General features: G+C 35.3%; 1 protein-coding gene across 1 annotated transcript in view; it reads right to left on the bottom strand.

Annotated features, from left to right (window-relative positions):
* The window catches only part of LOC129221021 (protein O-mannosyl-transferase Tmtc3-like), a 117,987-nt gene that overhangs the window by 48,107 nt on the left and 49,841 nt on the right, over positions 1–20,039 (bottom strand). The window contains exons 5-13 of the mRNA XM_054855457.1: positions 15,808–15,907; positions 13,932–13,937; positions 11,709–11,824; positions 10,701–10,858; positions 8,391–8,643; positions 4,458–4,606; positions 2,560–2,643; positions 989–1,126; positions 771–864 (exon numbers count right to left, since the gene is read on the bottom strand). Coding sequence (XP_054711432.1) covers positions 771–864; positions 989–1,126; positions 2,560–2,643; positions 4,458–4,606; positions 8,391–8,643; positions 10,701–10,858; positions 11,709–11,824; positions 13,932–13,937; positions 15,808–15,907 — 1,098 coding nt within the window. The remainder of the gene's footprint in view (positions 1–770; positions 865–988; positions 1,127–2,559; positions 2,644–4,457; positions 4,607–8,390; positions 8,644–10,700; positions 10,859–11,708; positions 11,825–13,931; positions 13,938–15,807; positions 15,908–20,039) is intronic.

Consider the following 20,039-nt stretch of genomic DNA (forward strand, 5'->3'; position numbering starts at 1 on the left):
AAAGAAAAAAAACATTTAAAAAAATGTTTAGATTGCGAATGATTAACAGAAATTGTTTCTACCGAATATGAGTGAGAAATAGGAGCATATTAATTGCAAACATCAAATATCTATGACTAGGATAAACTTATTGATCTAGGATAAACTTAGTTGTCTTTAGATCTTTATTTCTAATATAGATAGGGACTATTATTAGAAATAAATATCTAAAGACAACTAAAAATGCCAATAGAATGTCTGTAAATAAGGACTTAAACTGCTCTGTATGATAAGGTGTCTAAAATGTAGAAGTTTAAATGAAACTTATTTTAACTTCTTTTTTTTTTTTGAAGACAAAAGCAGGGCCATTCCACGGAAAACGGTAATTTTTTCCCTCGCGTGACCTTTCATACATTTCATTAGAAATAATAATTCAAATTGACGGTGGCATGACCTAGCCACGTTTTCAAGTGTTTAAGTTGTTTTATTAATTATTAATTTATATTTCTATCGATTAAGGAGTTTCTGCTGTTGATGAATTAGTAGGTAGTTATATTTTTCAATAAAAATCATTTGTTTTAAATATTTCAAAAACTTTGTGATTAAGGAGTGCTGTGGATGAATGAGTTGATTTTTAAATTTTTAAATAAAAAATATTTTTAAAAACTTTAAAAACCTTGCTACAATAAGAAATATTTTCAACGAAAAAGTTATCAACAAAAAGTTTAGTAAAAAAACTATGCATGAGTAAAAATACCAAACAAAATTTATTCAAACCATTTTCAGTGTACCTTTCTGAAAGCTTTTTCTGCTTCTTCATACATGTGTAAATGATGATACGTTCTCCCGACGTTGATATGCGCTCCTATGTCATCAGGTTGTACTCTGAAGATGACAAAATAATCCATGGGAAAAAGAGGAAAAAGTGAGATGGAAAGAAATACTTTACGCTTTGAGTTAAAGCATATTTCAAACAACAGAGAATGAGAAATACAGTTTTAAATATTACTTGACAGCAACTTGAAAATATTCCAGAGCTTCGCTGTGATGCCCTTGACTCTCCAGGGAGTGACCGACGTTGTTGTAGAGCTTGGCATTTTTTTGATTCACCCTTAAACCGGCCATAAAAATTGTGTATTCATTCTGCCTGCCAAAGAGGTAAAAGATTGCTATTTTTAACTCATGATATATTCTTTCTCCGTAATTGGATATGGATATTCGCTGTAAAATTTTCTTTACAAATGTTGTCTTGATTTGTAAAAGCGTAGTAGAAAAATGTTTGGGAGATTAAAAAATAAATACAAATATAAACGTTAAAAATTCAGCATTCGAGGCTAATAGACCGAATCTCTTTATAAGTGCACACAGGGCAAGGGTTTTCTTTGCCTGTCTTCGGGTTTTCTCGAATCTCCCCTTTTTTACTTCAGTTCTTTTAGACTCGAAACAGCTGCTTTTATTATTTTTTTTGGCTACATTTGTTACATTTTTTGTTATGTTTTCGAAACTGAACTTACATCCACTTCAGCTTTCTTTTTCGGAAGATAAAAGCAGTGTTTGAAAGTGTTTAAACTGTTTATTAATTATAAATTTCAATTTATCTTTTCCTCTTCATCGTAGTTCAAAACATAATGTGTACATTGTAGAAAAAGTTTCAGACCATTTTTTTATAATTGTAACATACTTTACTTTCTTCTTTTATATGTATAAGTCATTGTATATAAACTTATTTACTATTTAGTCAATAAAAACTAGAAAAAATTTCTCTTAAAAAGCAGAGCAATTTTAATTTTAAGTTAATTAAAAAACAAACTTTTCAAAACGTTTATGAAATGCTTTTGACAGAAATATAAAAACCAAATTAAAATGTTTAAAACATTTACTTTTAAGATGCATTTTTGGAAGTCTTTATGACCAACAGTTTTTAAAAGTTAAATAAATACTTGGTCTTTAGTAAAACATTTTCTGCCGAATAACTATTTACCAGAGCAAAATTTAATGCATATATGATGCTGAAATTTCGTTTATATCTTGAAATTGTAAGTTGTCTTGTCAACTTTCAATTGCATTTCAAGTATAATCTTCATTTTCTAAAAAAAATTATGTTTCAAGTTTGCACCATGTCATTAATAAAAATATTACGGAATCAGTTATTCAACACAATCTTTAAGAACAATTTTTCTAGTTTATTTCAATTATTACAGAATTTTACATCTTATGTTTTATAGTAAACAGCGAGAATTTGCCGACAATTTAAATAATATTTGCGAACTTTAAAGTTAATTATTGTAAATATCGACCTTATTATGTCTAATTTAGTACAATTTGTTCAAGACAGCAGAAAGATTAAGAATTTCTAGGGTTGTAAGAAATTAACTAATTTTACTGATAGTTTGATACTGTTATTAAACTCCGACTGAAAGAATGTTTGATGAAACTTACGAAACAATTTCCTTGCAAAGAAGATTAACAATATAATTGAGTATACATATACCATGCAACTTGGTTTCATTCAAAAATAAAATTCTAACACCATTATACAATATACAGTTCTTTAAATACGTAAGTAAATCAAAATCTTACCAGTCAAAATTTCGACGAATAGTTTTCGCCGTGAACATAACTAATATAAACAAAATTAGACACCAGGACAGAGTTTTATACTTCCTAAAAAAGAGAGAAAAAAGCATTTTTAAAAAGCATGTACTTCTTATATGAGTGTTTGTTTTAGTTATGTACTAGCCATGTAATGAAATAAATATTTCATGGAAACAAATAGCGTGTTTATGAAATTAATAAGAATTTAAAGCATTCATAATAAAGGGCTGAATCAGCGGTCACCACCTGGCACCGGGGGAATAAATGAAAAAATGCCGATCAAAAACCGCCATTTTGTCAGTCACTTCCCTATCGTCACCTCAGAAAATAATAAAATTATCTTAAAAAGTAATGAAGGTATTAAGTAATAGGTAACATCTTTTCCATCAAAATCCAGATGGAGCCATTATGAAGTAATTAATTTCATTGAAATTAGATAATATATTTATAATTATACACTTCACTATAAAAGTATTGTGATAAAAAAATATCGTTTAGCATATTGAACTAAGAAAAGTGGCCACTATTTCAAAAAAGAGGCTACTAATGTAGTTGTTCCTTTCGGCCACTGGCGACGACAGACATTTCACACTTTCGCCCTGAAATGCACAATTAAAAATTAAAAATTTACTTTGAAATTTCGACGTTTTAAGCGTTTTTTTAATAACACTCAAAGTTTCAGGGGGGAAAGTATTGCAGATCATGTGCCCTTCTTTTATCTTAAACCATAAACATTCTAATGCTACGAAACCTTGTAAAAGCATCACTTGTGTTGGTTTGCATTAAAAATGTGGTAAAAGAGTTAAAAATCCGTTTCCAAACGAATACCTACGAAGCAATCCTTAAAATAAAATAAATAAATAAATAAATAAAAATAATTAAAAAAAATAAATAAAAAATATATGTACGAATTTTGAATGTGCTTTCATTTTTGGGTTAAAAAACTAGACAAAAGGTATTAGTAAAAACATTCTTTTTACTTTTTTTTTGAGCAATCACGATTGCTTATTGTTCTCATTTGACGGTCCTTGGCGTTCCGGTTCCTTTTCCAGCTTGGACCAGGGGCCTCTGCAGCACCACCGCCCACCGGTCTCTAGAAGCGCGACTGTCCCCCGGTAGCCGCTTTTCCTGATCGGTGGCGTCCATGTCCTACATACACGCACGCTCACACACACGCATTGTTACGCACATACACACTCCCATACACAAGCCGTTACGCACATACACACACGCCTAAGTGCATACACACAGGTCTACGCACATACACAAGCCTGCACACACATACCCAAATATACACACGTAACCCCCAGAAGGAAGGGCAGGCTTGGGGGGACAGGAGTCGTTTCTGGTAGCAATAAGCCCAATGAGTAGGGTCCTGTCGTGATTGCGAAAAACATAATTTGAATTCAAAATTTCAGAATTCAAATTAATTTCTTTTTTTTTTTCAATTTACTAGGATTAGCAAATAGCTTGAAACCATGGGTTCTGGATGTCTTAGCCCCCCAAACTACACTACGTTTCCCCCAGTGTCTGATCTCTACTATTTCTTGTTGTTGTTCCGGTGCTGGAAAATTTAAGAACTAAATATGAGGTAGTGAGAAGCAAAGGGATGCAAGTGGCAAAATTAAAAAATTTGGAGATAACCAGCACAAATGGTAGGTGAACCTCTCTTTTGTCTTAGGGCAAGAGATTGTACTATTAGACCTGGTAGGTGCTGCTGTACAGTGTAATTTAGAAAATAAATTTAAAGGAAAGCCTACCTAGGATCTGATCTTTAAACGCGTTTTACTCGAAACTTAAAATAGTCCACTTGCATCCCTTTGCTTCTCACTGCCTCATATGTTGTCTTTATTATCATCATTTTTTACAGAATACTGACTTACATTTTGCTGTGCAGAAGGCTCCAGCCATAAGAAACGAGCATGCAGAACCCCATGCTTGGAATGTATAAAACTCGTTCTGCAATTACGAAGCCCACAGGGAAGAAGAGATTTGATGCTGGTAAAAAGGGGAAAGCCAAGAATGCTATGGCCTGAAAAAATCAATTAGTAATTCTTTCTGAAAGGAATTAGAGGTAAAAGATACACGAGATGAATATAATGTTGAATATTTACTAAGTACATTAAGTGAAAGCGAGAAAGCACAGCAAAGAGATGATTGGCATGTTGATAAAATAATCTTTATAATTTAAAAAAATTCTGGCAAAGAAAAATAAAGATAGTAATTCTGGCGTGTGCAGGTAAACAGCAGTATCTGCAGAAATGAATTTTCGAGATATTTGCAAAAATGTGTGTCAGTTTCAATTTTTCGCGCCTTTTTTTCAGCGGAAACCAACTAAACAACTTGTACAATAAAGTTAACGTACAATCGATGACAAAAATTCAAAAAAATTTTAAATGAGAAATTTGTAATTACTGCTCTTTACCTGCACACGGCAGAATTATGTCCAACGATAAGTTTTATTTCTAAACCTTAGTATTGGTTTAGTTGATTACATGCATTTCATTTGATATGGTTACTATTCGGGTTAATCAATGGAATTTAGTACGTGAAACCATGTGCCTTGTGTCACAAATAGATCGATCACAAATTATTACGGGAAATTCGGGAAAAGGTTAGTTAGATATATGAGGTTTAGTTTAAGAAGAAGTAGGTTTGGTTTATATTGAAGTTTTTAATACATTACGTCTAGACGACAGAAAAACAAATGAGGCTCTTGTAGATTTCAATTTTTTTATTTTATTTTTGTCTTGTTAGGCATAAAACTTAAAACTATGTTGAAGTGAATATCAGTTACTTTACTTTAAAGTAAAATCATTTCTATATAAAAAAAAAATTATTAAAAAAAAAAGCAGGTTAAGTTCGTTTAACATCTTATATTTTTCAGGAAAATATAGGCGAAGTGTTTCTACAAGTAATTTTATTAACATGTCAAATAAAATAACAACGAAGTGGTGAGTGTTGTTTGTTTTCTTAATATAGAACTACTCGAGCCTATTTTTCCGTATATCAGCATTAAAAGTAGATAGCTTTAAAACTTTTGATTTTTTATATTTATGTACTTCTTAATTTATGTTTACTTTTGTTTTTAGCAATTGTTTTATGACTCTTCATACATTTGTTCATACTCTTTATTTTTTATTTTTAAGATACATTATCCTAAAAAAGAACAAACTGTGCTTCGCCACAAGAATAAATTTAATTTATCATAATTCATTTAAATAAGTTTTAAAAAATTTAAATTTTTGAACCCGTTAAAAAACTTGAAATCTTTAAAAAATTGCAAACTTAAAATGAGCGTCTGAAACAATTGCACCATCAACATACAGTTGAAAAATAGTTAAAATAAAGTATCATACTACCGTATTACCCCGCATTTTCCGGTATGCCAAAAAAAAAAAAAAAAAAAAATCGAGGTTGACCAGCATGCCGGGAAATTCGAATTATCCGGCATGCGGGATAATTCGAGGTTTGTTTTGCAGCAAAACAAAAGCATTTTTCCTCATTCAGTTCCAATTGTATATTGCATATAATATGTGCTTGTTATTCATGGTAGGTCATTATGAACGGATTTAATTATATGCCAATACAGTAATCAATTCCGAAGCAATTATCGTTACTGCGATTCGTTCATAATATTTTTAAATAAATTATTTTATGTTCCTTTTAGAGAGGCGAGTTTAATTTTTATTCATTGAATAGCTTTGGGAAATTCTTTAGCACTGGCTTAGAGACAGTAACTTACTGCTTAAATGTTTGCTTTGTTTTAATTTAAGTTTTATAAAATTATTCATTAATACTTAATTTAACAAAAAAGGAAGCATTGTATTCGCGAAAAAATTTTCACTCAAAAACCGACCTTAATCTCCATTTTGCTCATCCCCGAATGAATGCTGAGTTTTTTTTTTCGTCCCGATCACACGCGCATATACACCTAAGAACGTATAGACGCCCGAAATATCCATTTTGACGATTGACGAGTTAATTACAACGAGTTTTCTCGTGACGTCTGTATGTACGTACAGTGGTGGTAAAAAAAATTGCATCACCCGTGCCGCAAAGGATGGGAATATCATCCCGACTGCATTCAACACACAGTCAAGCATCCCGTATCCCAGATGATGTGGGGATGTATTTCTGATCAAGGAGTTGGTGGGCTTCACTTTGTGCAAGGAACAGTAAACGCTCAGGTGTATATCGGCATTTTGGAGGAGAAATTGCTACATACTATCCGGGATCACTTTACTTCAGTTCCATACGTCATTTTCTAGGATGATTCCGCTCCGTGACATAAGGCAAAACTGGTGAGTAACAATTTAAAAACCCTCATCCTGCCATTAGAATTAAATTGACATGGGTTGAGTAATTTTCTTTTCGCTGAACTCACACGCAAGCTCAAAAATGGAAAAATGAGCATGGGGTCATTAGTTTGCCTTGGTCCGGAAACAGCCCCGAACTACCTAAACAATAATCGGATTCCTGCAGTTAAATGTTTATTTCATAAGTTTTGCAGAATTTCACATGCATTCATCGTTAATCGGTCGACCGAAACTTCTCACATAATCCCATTGTTGTGAAAATGCGAGAGTGATGCAATTTTTTTTTACCAGCAATATAAGTATGTGTGTATGTGCGTATGTATGTTCTAGAAAATTGAAATTTGGTTCGTAGACTCCTAGTGGGGCCTAGTTGTGCACCTCTCTTTTTGGTTGCGTTCGGGTTTTTCTAAAGTGGGTATTTTGCACCTTTTTTGGGGGAAATCATTGTTAATTTCAATGCAAACACAAGTGGTGTTATAATTTGGCGGATACTTGGCGATATATTGACAGTCTTTTGGTCGCGAAATTTTGTCGTCAACCTGGTGACAAATTTGGTTTTAATTTGGCCACTGTTGGTGATATTTTTAATCACATTAAAATTGTTAATAATATTGAAACAACGTTAAATTGGTGTAAAAGGAAGTGATGTGATGCACACACCAGCTCTTTAATGATATTTTTCTTGTTAAAATAACAAATGACATTGTTAGTCAACATTTTTACAAAATTAAACTGTTTATTAATACTATTAAGATACGTATAGAACTTATATTATTTTTTAAGCTGAACATATATTTTTTATATAGCATTATTCATTTTTTTTTCCTAACCTCGCTTTTTCTCGCATGCCGGAAAGGACCAGGCAAGTATTATTGGAAATCTGGTGACTCTCGAATTTTATGGCATGCCGAATAATGCGGGGTAATCTTTACTAATAATAAAGCAGAAAGTCTCTCTGTCCGGAGGATGTCTGGATGTCTGTAGGATGTTTGTAGGATATCTGTAGGATGTCTGTGACGAGCATAGCGCCTAAACCGTTCGGCCGATTTTCATGAAATTTGGCACAAAGTTAGTATGTAGCATGGGGGTGTGCACCTCGAAGCGATTTTTCGAAAATTCGATGTGGTTCTTTTTTTATTCCAATTTTAAGAAAAAAACTATCATAAATTACGAAATCATCATAACGTGGAACCGTAACATGGGCACAAGCCAATTGGCGAGATACGAAATGATCATAGCGTGGAACCGTAACGTCGGTACAAGCCAATTGGCGAGAAAATTCACCATACATTATTTGTAAATATACAAGCGAATCAAAAGACCTTTAATTTTTCTATTACGGGCGAAGCCGTGCGGGTGCCACTAGTACGGTATAAAGTTATTATAAAAGAACGAATTTGTAGAACAGTGAAAATTCTCCCTGCCATTTGAAAACACGTTATGCATTTGCAAATCATTAAAAAAAAACAGATTTAGTAATTTGCAAATGTTTTTTACCATTAATACTATTTTTGACCTTGTGTCATCCTCCCAAAGGCAAGTATACAGCAGTGCGGCCAAGACCCCATAAAAAGTGAAAGTGGCGACGTTGCGTGGATCTAGGGCTGACTGAACTAGCGATACCGTACCCATAGTCCAATCACAGCACAGATCACATGGGAAACATAAGAGCCAACCGTTCAATGCAACTAAATAGTGCATGGTGAGTTGACGAATTGGAGAATCAGCTGCAGCAGCTGGATTGTCGAACCTAAAAACAAATATATTATGATCGAATTTCAAAAAGTATTTACAATTACTTTTGGAATGAAAATAAAAGCAAATTGAATTGAAAAAAATATTTCATTTTTTTCTGAAAATGCCAAGAATTTATACGTTAAAAAAGAAAAGTTGCACGCATCATTTCTTAACTTCTCGTTCTTAGAAAGTTAGTTTTTTTACGGAATTAATCGGTATTATGATCTTTAATGTTTACTCGTATATTTCACTTTTTCAAACTGAACTTCACTTCGCTAAAAATGTTAAGGATTTTTTTTTCTTTTTTGGTTTTTTGTCTTGAAAAACAATTCTGCTATAGTTTATTTTTCAGTTATTTTTCGCAATAGTTTTGATTAAATGCAGGGGTGCCCACCTGGGGGAAGGGGAGGAGGTGTCATGGCGCAGATTGCGCCACTGAAATTTTTAGGAGGTGTTGTTGGTTGTTTTGAGGGGGTATTTTTCACTTTTTTCAAGGGACTCTTGCTCTTGAAGGGGAGGGGCCCTTCGCGATATTTAGGGGGCACCCTTGCTCTTAGGGGGGCAGGAAGACCTGCTAAATGGCACACCACTATGTCCTCTAAGATAGTATTATTACCTTTTAATAACGGAGAAATTTAAACAAAGTAAATTACAATGCTCTCTCAACAATGTCTCTCAAAACGCAAAAGGGGTTTGTGCAGTTTGCACTTGATACAAAACGAACGTATGACATAAATTCTAACCTACAGTCGCTCCCTTTACCAACAAACCCATGCGAATACGAACCAGTGAATTATGATTTAAATTTGATACAGCCTGTTTTAAAGAGTGAGACTGACCAAGTAGTTCTTAGGGCCATTGCTCTGGAGACGATTTACACTAAATACCCCGAAAGTGAATGGATACATACATATATACCGATGGGTCAAGAGTAGGAGACCATATAAATGCAGGTGCAGGCGTCTACAGTGAGCACTTTTCTTTTTCTATTCCTGTTGGTAAATATGCCTCTGCATTCGATGGAGAGGTAAAAGCTATACACCTGGCTCTAGATCAGTTGAAATACCGTGATTTTAAACTTAAGGGATGCGTCGTCCTATCGGATTCTCAAGCGGCTATTGAGGCGATAGCATCGATAAAGAGCTGCAAATCGCAGGAAATTTCTGAATGTCGCCGTTTCATTAACGATCTGGTGCAGCAGAATATAAAAGTCGTGTTGCAGTGGATCCCTGCACACTGTGGGATTAGAGGAAACGAGCTTGCTGATGCTCTGGCCAAGAGGGGGTCTGCTATTATTCAACTACAAATGAGCCAGTCTCATTCAACGCAATAAAGTTATATATAAGGAAAAAATCAAGAGTTTCTTTTTTGGCAAGACCTAAAAGCTAGAAGCAACTACAAAGTTTGGTTTATAAACCGTGATTTTGTCCCTTCAGCACCAAGAGCAGAGTCAGTGGCTTTGTTTTGACTTTTAACTGACCATGACTGTTTACGAAAACATATTTACCGCTTAAGGGTTGTGAAGAGTCCCAATTGTCCCCTTTGCAATTCAAACGAAGAAATGGACATTCGTCACCTGCACACTTGCACTCAGCTTTCCAGACGTAGCCTGTGTGATCGTCATTGGGAAGCAAGAGAGCGTATCGGCAGCTAAATATTTCACTCTATTGTTCCTTTATTGTTCCTTGTTCTGTGTATTGTGTTTGTTTTTGCTATTTTGTTCTTTGTAACCTTTTCTTGCTGCCAGCCATTGGAATTAAAAATATAAAAAAAATTACAATGCATTTTATTGTTTCACGTTTTGTAAGAGTTTAATCTCGGAACCCAGCAAGCATTTTAAATAACATTCATTGTCGTAAAAAACACATCCAATTCTAAATACAGTGAAACCTGTGTAAGTTGACCACTTGCGGTGCACTACTGTAGTGGTCAACTTAAACAGGTGGTCAACTTATAGAGGTTGAATTATATGATATAGATCTAATTCTTTGCCTGAAAATAGCGGTCAACTTAGACAGGTGGACAACTTACAGGGGTGGTCAACTTCACAGGTTTTACTGTAGTACTTACTTAGTGAATACTGGTAGTTGAGCTCCCATGATACTGAGCCTTACTAGTAGCAAAAATAGAGAGCAGGAAACTAATGCTATCGTCCGCATGATCCCTGCTCGAAACCAAAGCCTGACTTTGCTTGTGTGGATTATCTGTAATAGTTCTGGAAGCCTTACCTGTAAAAAGTTGCACGACAGATAATGTAGGAGGCAAAACAACAGTAAAGAAAATGAAAAAGCTATAGTTGGGACAAACCTAACCTGGCAGCATTGTGAAGGCTATGCACATCCTAATCACAGCATTACAACTCTGGCGGGTTAGGTTTGCCCAACTGTAGGAGTAAGCAGAAATCGGAAAATTATTCACACACTGATAAACTTGATGATTTATAACATTAAGGGAAAGATTTATTCTTCTAAAAATAGGTAATCCAAATATCAATATTATACATACAAAATAAGAATACAAATAAATGCCCAAACATGACTGTGTCTCATAAGGTTTAAATACTATGTAATACATTCAGGTGAAAATTCTATAAAACTGTAACAGGCCTAAGCCTTTTGCATGCCTAGTGCGATCCCCTGAAATGACATTAAGGCTTTTATATGCCACTATTAAGAGTGGATGTTGATGGCGCAGAGAATTTCGACGCCCATTTTCCAACCAAGTAACCATATCAACATCATCGCCACTTAAACCCTCATGATGCAAAATTGCTCTAGGCACTTAATGCCACCAAAGGTCACGCGAGGCCAACGCTTAAGTACTATCCCCCCCCCCCTCCAGCCAAAAGTAAAATCATTTAATTTGGTAAACCTTCATATTCTGGATCTTACAACAGTTCTTAAAAATATTTGGCAACATTAAAAGTGTACCGTTGAAAATAAAAGGTTTTTCAAAAGCATTAGAAATGTTAAAAAAAAACACACATTGGTTAAACATTTTAAGGTTTGGTTCAGTTAATCAAATTTCAGAGCGACGATTACGCTTAGAGTAGAAGAAAATAATTTCATATGTTCTTACCCTTTGAACGATGAATATCTCGTAAGCATAGCAGACTCCAACGACTGTAATACCTTGTTCTTTTGAAAAAGTAGCCATCCCTACGAACAGCAAGCACCAGAACATTGGAGCCCAATCTGCACAAAGCATAATCTTCTCAATTACATGGTTAAAGTACGTAAAGTACAAAATCAATAAACACCCATCATATTTTCACACGACCTTCAATTATTTTTAAAAAGAAGTTAATAAAGCAGGTTTACAAAATTACAGAAAATTCTCCATCGAACATTGTTACATGTTAAAAATATAAGTTGTTCTGAAATTTTAAACGGTAAGCATGTGTAAACTAAGATAAAGACAGCTTTTAAAATCAAAAATATCCATCGATTCGGATGCTGGTGCATATTTTAGCCCATCCAACATGCTCTCTGATTATTTTTAAAAATAGAGTTAAATAGGGGAATGTGGGGCAAAGTGAAATAGTGAAATATTTAATCTGCTTATAGTTCCACCAATCTGGTAATATTTTGACATTGTAGTAGCACATGTATTCTATTTCAGTCAGGAAAAAAATGCCGCCGAAAACTAAATCATATAACAATATTGGATATTTTCAAAAATGTACACTCATATTGTAATTTATCAGTAGGTTAACGCTCTTTAGCCAGGGCTAAGGCAGAACTACCTGCAATATACCAGACAGCCCGGTTATCACATCCAGAGATTACAGTTTCGTTCTTATTAGAACTCCTCAGTCAGAAATAGTGAATAACCAAACTGGAATGAGATGAAGTTGAGTTTCAATGAGATGGCGTCTGCCTCCAGTTCGATTATTCACTGTTCCTGACTGAGGAGTTTTAATAAGAACGAAACTGCAGTCTTAAGATGTGATAACCGGGCTGTCTCGTATATTGCATGTAGTCATTTTGTAATATTTGTTGTAAGTCAAAAATTATTTTTGTTATAATAAAATGATGACATCCTTGTTATTAACATTTTAAACATTAATGGAGACCTTCGATACTGTCTTTATTTATCTAAAATTTTGCTAATTTGCTCAGTTTTAATTATTTTAATTATTTTGTACAATTAATCAATTATGTGCGGGGCAAAATGAAATAGATTATTTCGTTAACTCACACAATCACTTACTAAATCACGTATTCATTTACTAAGGGATTCCTTTGATTTATTAATTTAGTAATTCACTTATTTATTCATTCATTGACTTATTTTCTTATTCATTTACTCGTTTTCTCACTCATATATTTTTCTTCATGTATTTTAACTAATTAATTTAATTATTCATTGTTTCATTTTTATTTACTGATTCATTTGATCAAAATTATATTTTATAATCGAACAAAAAAATATTTTATTGGAAAAGTGTATGATTTTTCAATTTGCTCCATGAAAAAAAAATTGAAATTTTCCCACTCTTTTGGAGAGCGCGAATTTACTATCAAAAATAAAAAATAATGTGTCAGTTCAAGTTTTATAAAATACAATATTCCTAAAATTAAAAAACCATGTTTTCAATTTGTTCATTTTTAAAAAGCTCAGTCTTTTTCACTATTTCACTTTGCCCCACATTCCCCAACATCTCAGTTAAATAGAATCTCTTGTGACCTTTGATTTATCTCCGTTTGTCTCGTTCTTTTAGTTCTCTTTACCATTTCACATTTTAGGATTGTCTGCATCGTTTTTTTCTTCTTTTGTGAGTTTAAAAAGTCAGGGAATGAAGGACCTACACATCTCTTAATTTTTGAGAAATCACGATTGCTTATTGCTTTCATTTGACTGTTTTTGGCGTGCTATCATTTTTTTTTCCACCGCCACCCTCTGCACCATCACCGTGGACAGGCGGGCTCCTCACGGTGCTGCTCCTATACTGCCGTGCTAAGCACAAAAGTGGTATCTACACTTTTTGTCAAAATTGAGTTATTGTCACGAGGTGGTTCTTTATAACATGTTTTACCCCTATGCAATGTTTTATTGTCATTTGTGAATTAGAACTATTTTTTTAAAAAATCTAAAAAAAGTGAAATCTGGATCAAATATATGGAGGCGTAAAACTTTAAATAGCAGTTTTTCGGTTTGACCTCAGCTGCAGATACGACTTTTGCGCTTAGCACGGCAGTATAGCGAAAGCCGTCTCCAGGTTGCATCAATGTTCTACACACACGCGCATACATACACAACTACACACACGCACGCACATGCACATACACCTACACATACGTACACCTTCACACACAAAAAAACATACACACACATACACCTACACACATGCACACACACATACACCTACACACACATACACACACAAAAACATACACACAACTACCCACACGTTCATGCCTGCACACAGACACAAACACATATGCCTACACACATACGCATACCCCCAACACACAAACACACATACCCCCCACACACAAACACACACGCCTACATACACACACTCCTGATTGCGAAAAACATAATTTGAATTCAAGATGTCAAAATTCAAATTACTTTTTTTTTATTTTTTGATTTAACTTCTCTGACGGCTGATGAAATGCTTTTACACTGTGCCTGGACGGTGATCAAATTTTATCAATTATTTCTAAAAGTATTATAGCAAACATATTTTTTATGCTATAAACCGTATTTGTATTTATGTTTCCGAGTTTAAAAGTGAAATACTATTTCTTCCTTTAAGAAGAATGGTTCTAATTTTATTCTATCCTATTTTGCATCCAAAAAATACCTGTTCAAGTTTTTTTTATTTTTTTTTAACACTTAACATGTAGTTTCAACCTGTTTAGCTATGCTTAGTGATATAGTATGTCTTGGAAAAAAAAGGGATATTGTAATCGTTGCTAAAAAAGCATTATCTTGCTACGCATATTATTGTGTAAATAAAGGTACTATTGAAGGTTATTGTTCAAATAGCGCTACAGTTGTAGAAATAATACTATGACGGTTAAAGACGTCCAAATACTGTTTTTTTTTTGAGCAATCACGATTGCTTATTGTTCTCACTTGACTGTTTTGATGTCCTATGATTTTATTTTCCTCCCGCCTCCCTCTGCAGCACCACCGTCGCGTCGGCCGATCGTCTCACGATGCTGCTCCTCTAGCGAAAACAGTCTTCAGTTTGCATACATATCCTACACACACAACCGCATACATACACACACACACCGACATACACACATACCCACCCATACACACATGCACACATACACACATACTCATATCTGCACACAGACAAAAACACACACGCATACACACACACATCACCACACTCACACTCATGTCTACACACAGACACAAACACACGCCTTCATACGCACACACTCGTGATTGAACATAAATTTGAAATGAAAAACATAATTTTATTTCAAAATTTCAAGATTCAAATTAATTTTTTTTTTTTGTGATATGAAGTGAAACTTTTCATGCAAGGGCTTTGAAATTCTTATCCACATTATTTTGTGTGACGGAAATGCCGTAGTTGTTTTTAATTATTTCCAAAAGCAATGAAAAGTAATAGTAATAATAAAATTGAAATACTTTCATGTTTTGAGCTACAAATGAAAAGTGAAAGATAATAGTTATTTTAAAGTTAGTTCTATCAATAAATTTAAAAGTTAATTTCAAGTCTGAACCTAAACAAAAATATATTTCTGGATCTTGTCGACTTTTAACTCTCCAAATGATGCAGAATTTAGAAGATTTTTCGTTTCAAGTAGTCATCAGTTTTAAAGTTGTTATCCACATTGCCTAAGTCCAGCCTTGAAATTAGTTTATTTACTTTTATCAAGAAAATCAACTTTATAATTACAACGATTATTTTTAAATGTTTTTGGCAACAATTAAAGAACGGATTTCAAAGAGTTTAGTTAGCTTGTTTTTCTCAACATACTTCATTAAAATATACAATTTTATTGTGAGTAAGCCTAAGTCAGGCGCAGAAAGAACAAGAGCGGGACGTGAGAGAAAACGTGCGGATGAAGTGATGATTCAGGAGGTAAAAAAAAAAAGCGATAAAAGTTTCTCCTCTATCATGTGTCTTTACGACACACAAGGTTTTTTTTCCCCCGAATTTATGTGTCAACAAGAATGTTACCTGTAGTGGTGCTTGATGTGGTGGCTGCTGAATATGATAGAAAAGCTAACAGGAAAAACAAGGAGGATAATATTTCTGCTCTTCCTACCACTCCAGTGACCTAAAGTAGGAAAAAAAAATAACGTAACTGTGAGAATACGTTTAAAATGATAATTCATACGAAATATTCTAATAACAATGCAACTTGTTTAAATTTGTATCTTTCGAGGACCATTACATGACACATATGAGACAGTGAGAAGCAAAGGTATGTAAGTGGACATTTTCAAGTTTTGAGTAGAACATGTTTAAAGCCCCGGTTCTAAGTAGGTTTTCAGTGAAATGTCTTTCTAAATCATGCTGCACAGCAGCACCTACCAGCGCTACTAGTACCATCTCTTGCTCCAAGACAGAGGAGAGGTTCACCTACGATTTGTACTGGTTTTCTCCAAATTTTTCATTTTGCCACTTATTTCCTTCTCACTGCCTCATCTTACTACTATTATATATGCGAAAGTTTGTCTGTATGGATGTATGGATGTACGGCAGGTTGGCGTGTTATGTTCATGAAGAAAACGAAGTTACACAAAAGTGACACATTTATTCAAACATTTTTGGACAATACAAGAAGGGAAAAGGAAAATGGTAAAAATTCCAAGGATTATCTACACGTGATTCGTACGAGTGCGAGGCGCGAGTAACATGACGCAATGACAACATGTAGCGCTTCACTTCACTTCAATAGCAAAAAGTTAAGTTGTCAATATTTGTTGCCGCATACTCCCCTCCCAGTGTCAACGATATCTTGCGGGAAAATGCACATGACGTCCAGAACGTGTAATCCTTGGTTGAACAGTTGCTTCATCCTCTGATGAAAGAGTTGTAGGTTTCAATGAAGAACCACTTGGTGAGGTAATTGGTTTATGTAGCTGATGTTGCTTTGGATTATCTTGCAAAACTGGAGGTGATGCTAGTGGTGGAACATTTTGTTTATGGGCTATCTAAAATGTACGCAGGTTTTAACCTATCAATTGATACAGGTACCGTTTTGCCTTTTACATTCAGATGAAATACCTTCTCTGTTCTGCGAACCACTAAAAAGGGTCCATCGTAAGGAGGTTGGAGTGGACGTCTCACCATGTCCTGACGAAGGAAAACATGAGTAGTAGTTGCTAAATCAGGATGTACAAAAGTTTTGCTATGGCCATGACGTTTAGGTGATATGGGACATAAGTTTTGCATATGCTCTCGTAATTTGCTTACAAAGTCTATAGGATTAACTGGTTGTTGGGTAGGATCTAGAAACTCTCCAGGAAGGCGAATTGTCGTTCCAAAGACTAAGCCAGCTGGTGTGCAACCCAGGTCTTCTTTCAAAGCGGCCCGAAAGCCAAGAAGAATCAAAGGAAGCACTTCCGTCCATTTCTCGGTGGCATGGCATTTAATTGCAGTCTTGAGAGGCCTATGCAGTTCCTCGATCAATCCATTAGCTTGTGGGTGGTAACTCGTCGTCCTGGATCTGTGGGTGCCCATTAGGTTTGTGAGAGAGCGAAAAAGGGCAGCTTCAAACTGCAGTCCTTGATCGGTTGTAACGGTTGAAGGCACTCCATAACGGGAGATCCAACAGGTGAAAAATGCTTCAGCAACTGTTTCGGCAGAGATTTCCTTGAGTGGGGTTGCTTCTGGCCACCTAGAGAACCTATCAATCAAAGTCAAGCAGTAAGAATAGCCATTTGAGGGAGGCAAAGGGCCCACAAGATCCAAATGGACATGATCAAATCTCTGAGAAGGTTCTTGAAAGGTTGCCAAAGGTGCTTTTGTATGGCGCTGAACTTTGGCCTTTTGGCATGGTATGCAGCATCTGGTCCATTGAGCTATATCTTTCAACATTCTAGGCCAGACAAATCTTGACCTGACAATGTATTGTGTTCTGCGAACACCAGGATGAGCTATGTTGTGCAATGATGTGAAAATATCCTGGCGAAACCGATTTGGGACATAAGGACGAGCTCTGCCTGTCGATACGTCACAAATTAAATCAATGTTAGATTCTGGGAGAGTAATTTTTTTAAGTTGCAGAGATGAGTTTGGTGAGAGTAAGGACTTCAACTCATCATCTGTTTTTTGTGCTTCCGCTATTGCAGAATAATCAATTGGTGAAGGCACACATACAGCAGCTATACGGGACATGATATCTGCAGGGATATTCTCAGGTCCTGGAACATGCTGTATATTAGTAGTAAATTGAGAGATAAAGTCTAATTGTCTCACTTGGCGAGGGGAACACTTGTCATTCTTTTGACGAAAGGCAAATGTAAGAGGCTTATGGTCCGTATAAAGGACAAATTCCCTAGCCTCCAACATATGCCTAAAATGACGAACAGATGCATAAGCAGCAAGGAGCTCTCTGTCGTAAGCACTGTACTTAGTTTCTGCTGTACTGAATTTCTTGGAAAAGAAACCTAAAGGCTGCAATTCTGAATTTACAATTTGATGCAGTGCACCGCCAATGGCATAGTCAGATGCATCTACATACAAGGCAAGTGGAGCAGTAGGAGAGGGATGAACAAGTAATGTTGCATCTGCTAGTGCTTGTTTACATTTGTTAAAAGACTCAACTGCAAGCGGAGTCCAGACAATGGGTTTCTTTGAATTTTTTTTCCCGGAGAATCCTTTTAAAAACTCCGTTAACGAAGCTTGGCTGTCTGCTGCATGAGGCAGAAACCTGCGATAGAAATTTATTAGGCCAAGGAACTTACGCAAGTTACCAATAGTTTCAGGCAGTTTGAAATCGAGGATTGCTTGAACTTTATTTTGCAAGGGTTTAACTCCATTTGGGCTTATCAGGTGGCCAAGAAACTCTAGCTCAGTGACACCAAACATACATTTTGAAACATTTAGGGTAAGGCCGTATGCACTAAGACGTTCAAATATAGCACGTAAGTGCTCTTTATGCTCTATTTCATTGTTTGAAAAACACAATATATCATCAAGATAAACATAACAAAATGGAAGACCTCTCAAAACCTCATGCATAAAGCGCATGAAGGTTTGTGGGGCATTTACTAACCCAAAGCATAAATGAGTGTACTCATAGAGACCCCATGGGGTTGTAACTGCTGTTTTAGGAATGTCAGCTTCAGCAATAGGTATTTGGTGAAATGCTTTAAAGATGTCAATTTTTGAGAAAATGGATTTACCGAAAAGGGAATGAGCGAAATCTTGTAGATAAGGAATTGGATAGCTGTCAAATTCAGTAACAGAGTTGAGCTTGCGGTAGTCTCCAACTGGACGCACAGTAGAGTCTTTCTTAGGAACGACATGCAACGGTGAACTCCATGGGCTCTTGGAAGGACGAATTATTCCCTGATCTAGGAGAAATTCAAATTCAGATTTCACAGTTTCATGAAGCTTAGGGTGAAGTCTTCTAGGTTTCGCTGTCACAGGTGGTCCTCGAGTCAAAATATGGTGCACTGTGTTATGAGCAACTCTCTGCTTAATAAGGGTAGGATTTGTTATATCTGGGAATTCAGAAAGCAATAAGTCATACTCCGAATTAACAGAAACCGTCACCACAGAGGGTTGGCTTTTGTGAACAACATGTCCATAGGTAAGCAATGAAGTTTCCGGATTGATAAGACACTGGCGTTTCAAATCAATTAGAAGATTAAAATGTTTCAAAAAGTCAGCACCGATAATTGGAGAAGTTACATCAGCTATCACAAATATCCAGGGGAAAAGTTTCCGGAGACCTAAATCGAGTTGTCTGTGCACAAATCCGTAAGCAGGAATTTTAGTGTTATTTGCAGCGAACAGGGAGAATGTTTCACAAGAGTTCCTTTTTTTATCTTTGAAAGACGGTGGCAAAACCGAAATTTCGCTACCCGAATCAATTAGAAATTTTTTTCCTGTCTTTCTGTCATGGAGAAACAACCGACTGGGTTTTTTAGATGCCTCTGTCATCCCAGCTATGACGGGGGTGAAGCGTTTTTTTGTTGTTGATAGTTGCAAGGCTGAGCACATTTCCGCGCCTTATCACCAAAGACTCGATTGTGGTAAAAACACATATTAGAAGATCCGTTATCCTTCCTTGAACGGGACCTTGATCTTGAACGATTCCGGAACCTTGTACGTTCGCGAGACAGTTCAGAGACTTGTCGTGTAAGCTCTTCAATTTGTTTGGCGAGAAATTCAACTGTGATTCCAGTTGTGTTGTGGGACATACTGCTACTCGAAGTGGCACAAATTGCACTAGG

This window comes from Uloborus diversus, chromosome 4 (genome assembly GCF_026930045.1).
Source record: "Uloborus diversus isolate 005 chromosome 4, Udiv.v.3.1, whole genome shotgun sequence".
Lineage (NCBI taxonomy): Eukaryota > Metazoa > Arthropoda > Arachnida > Araneae > Uloboridae > Uloborus > Uloborus diversus.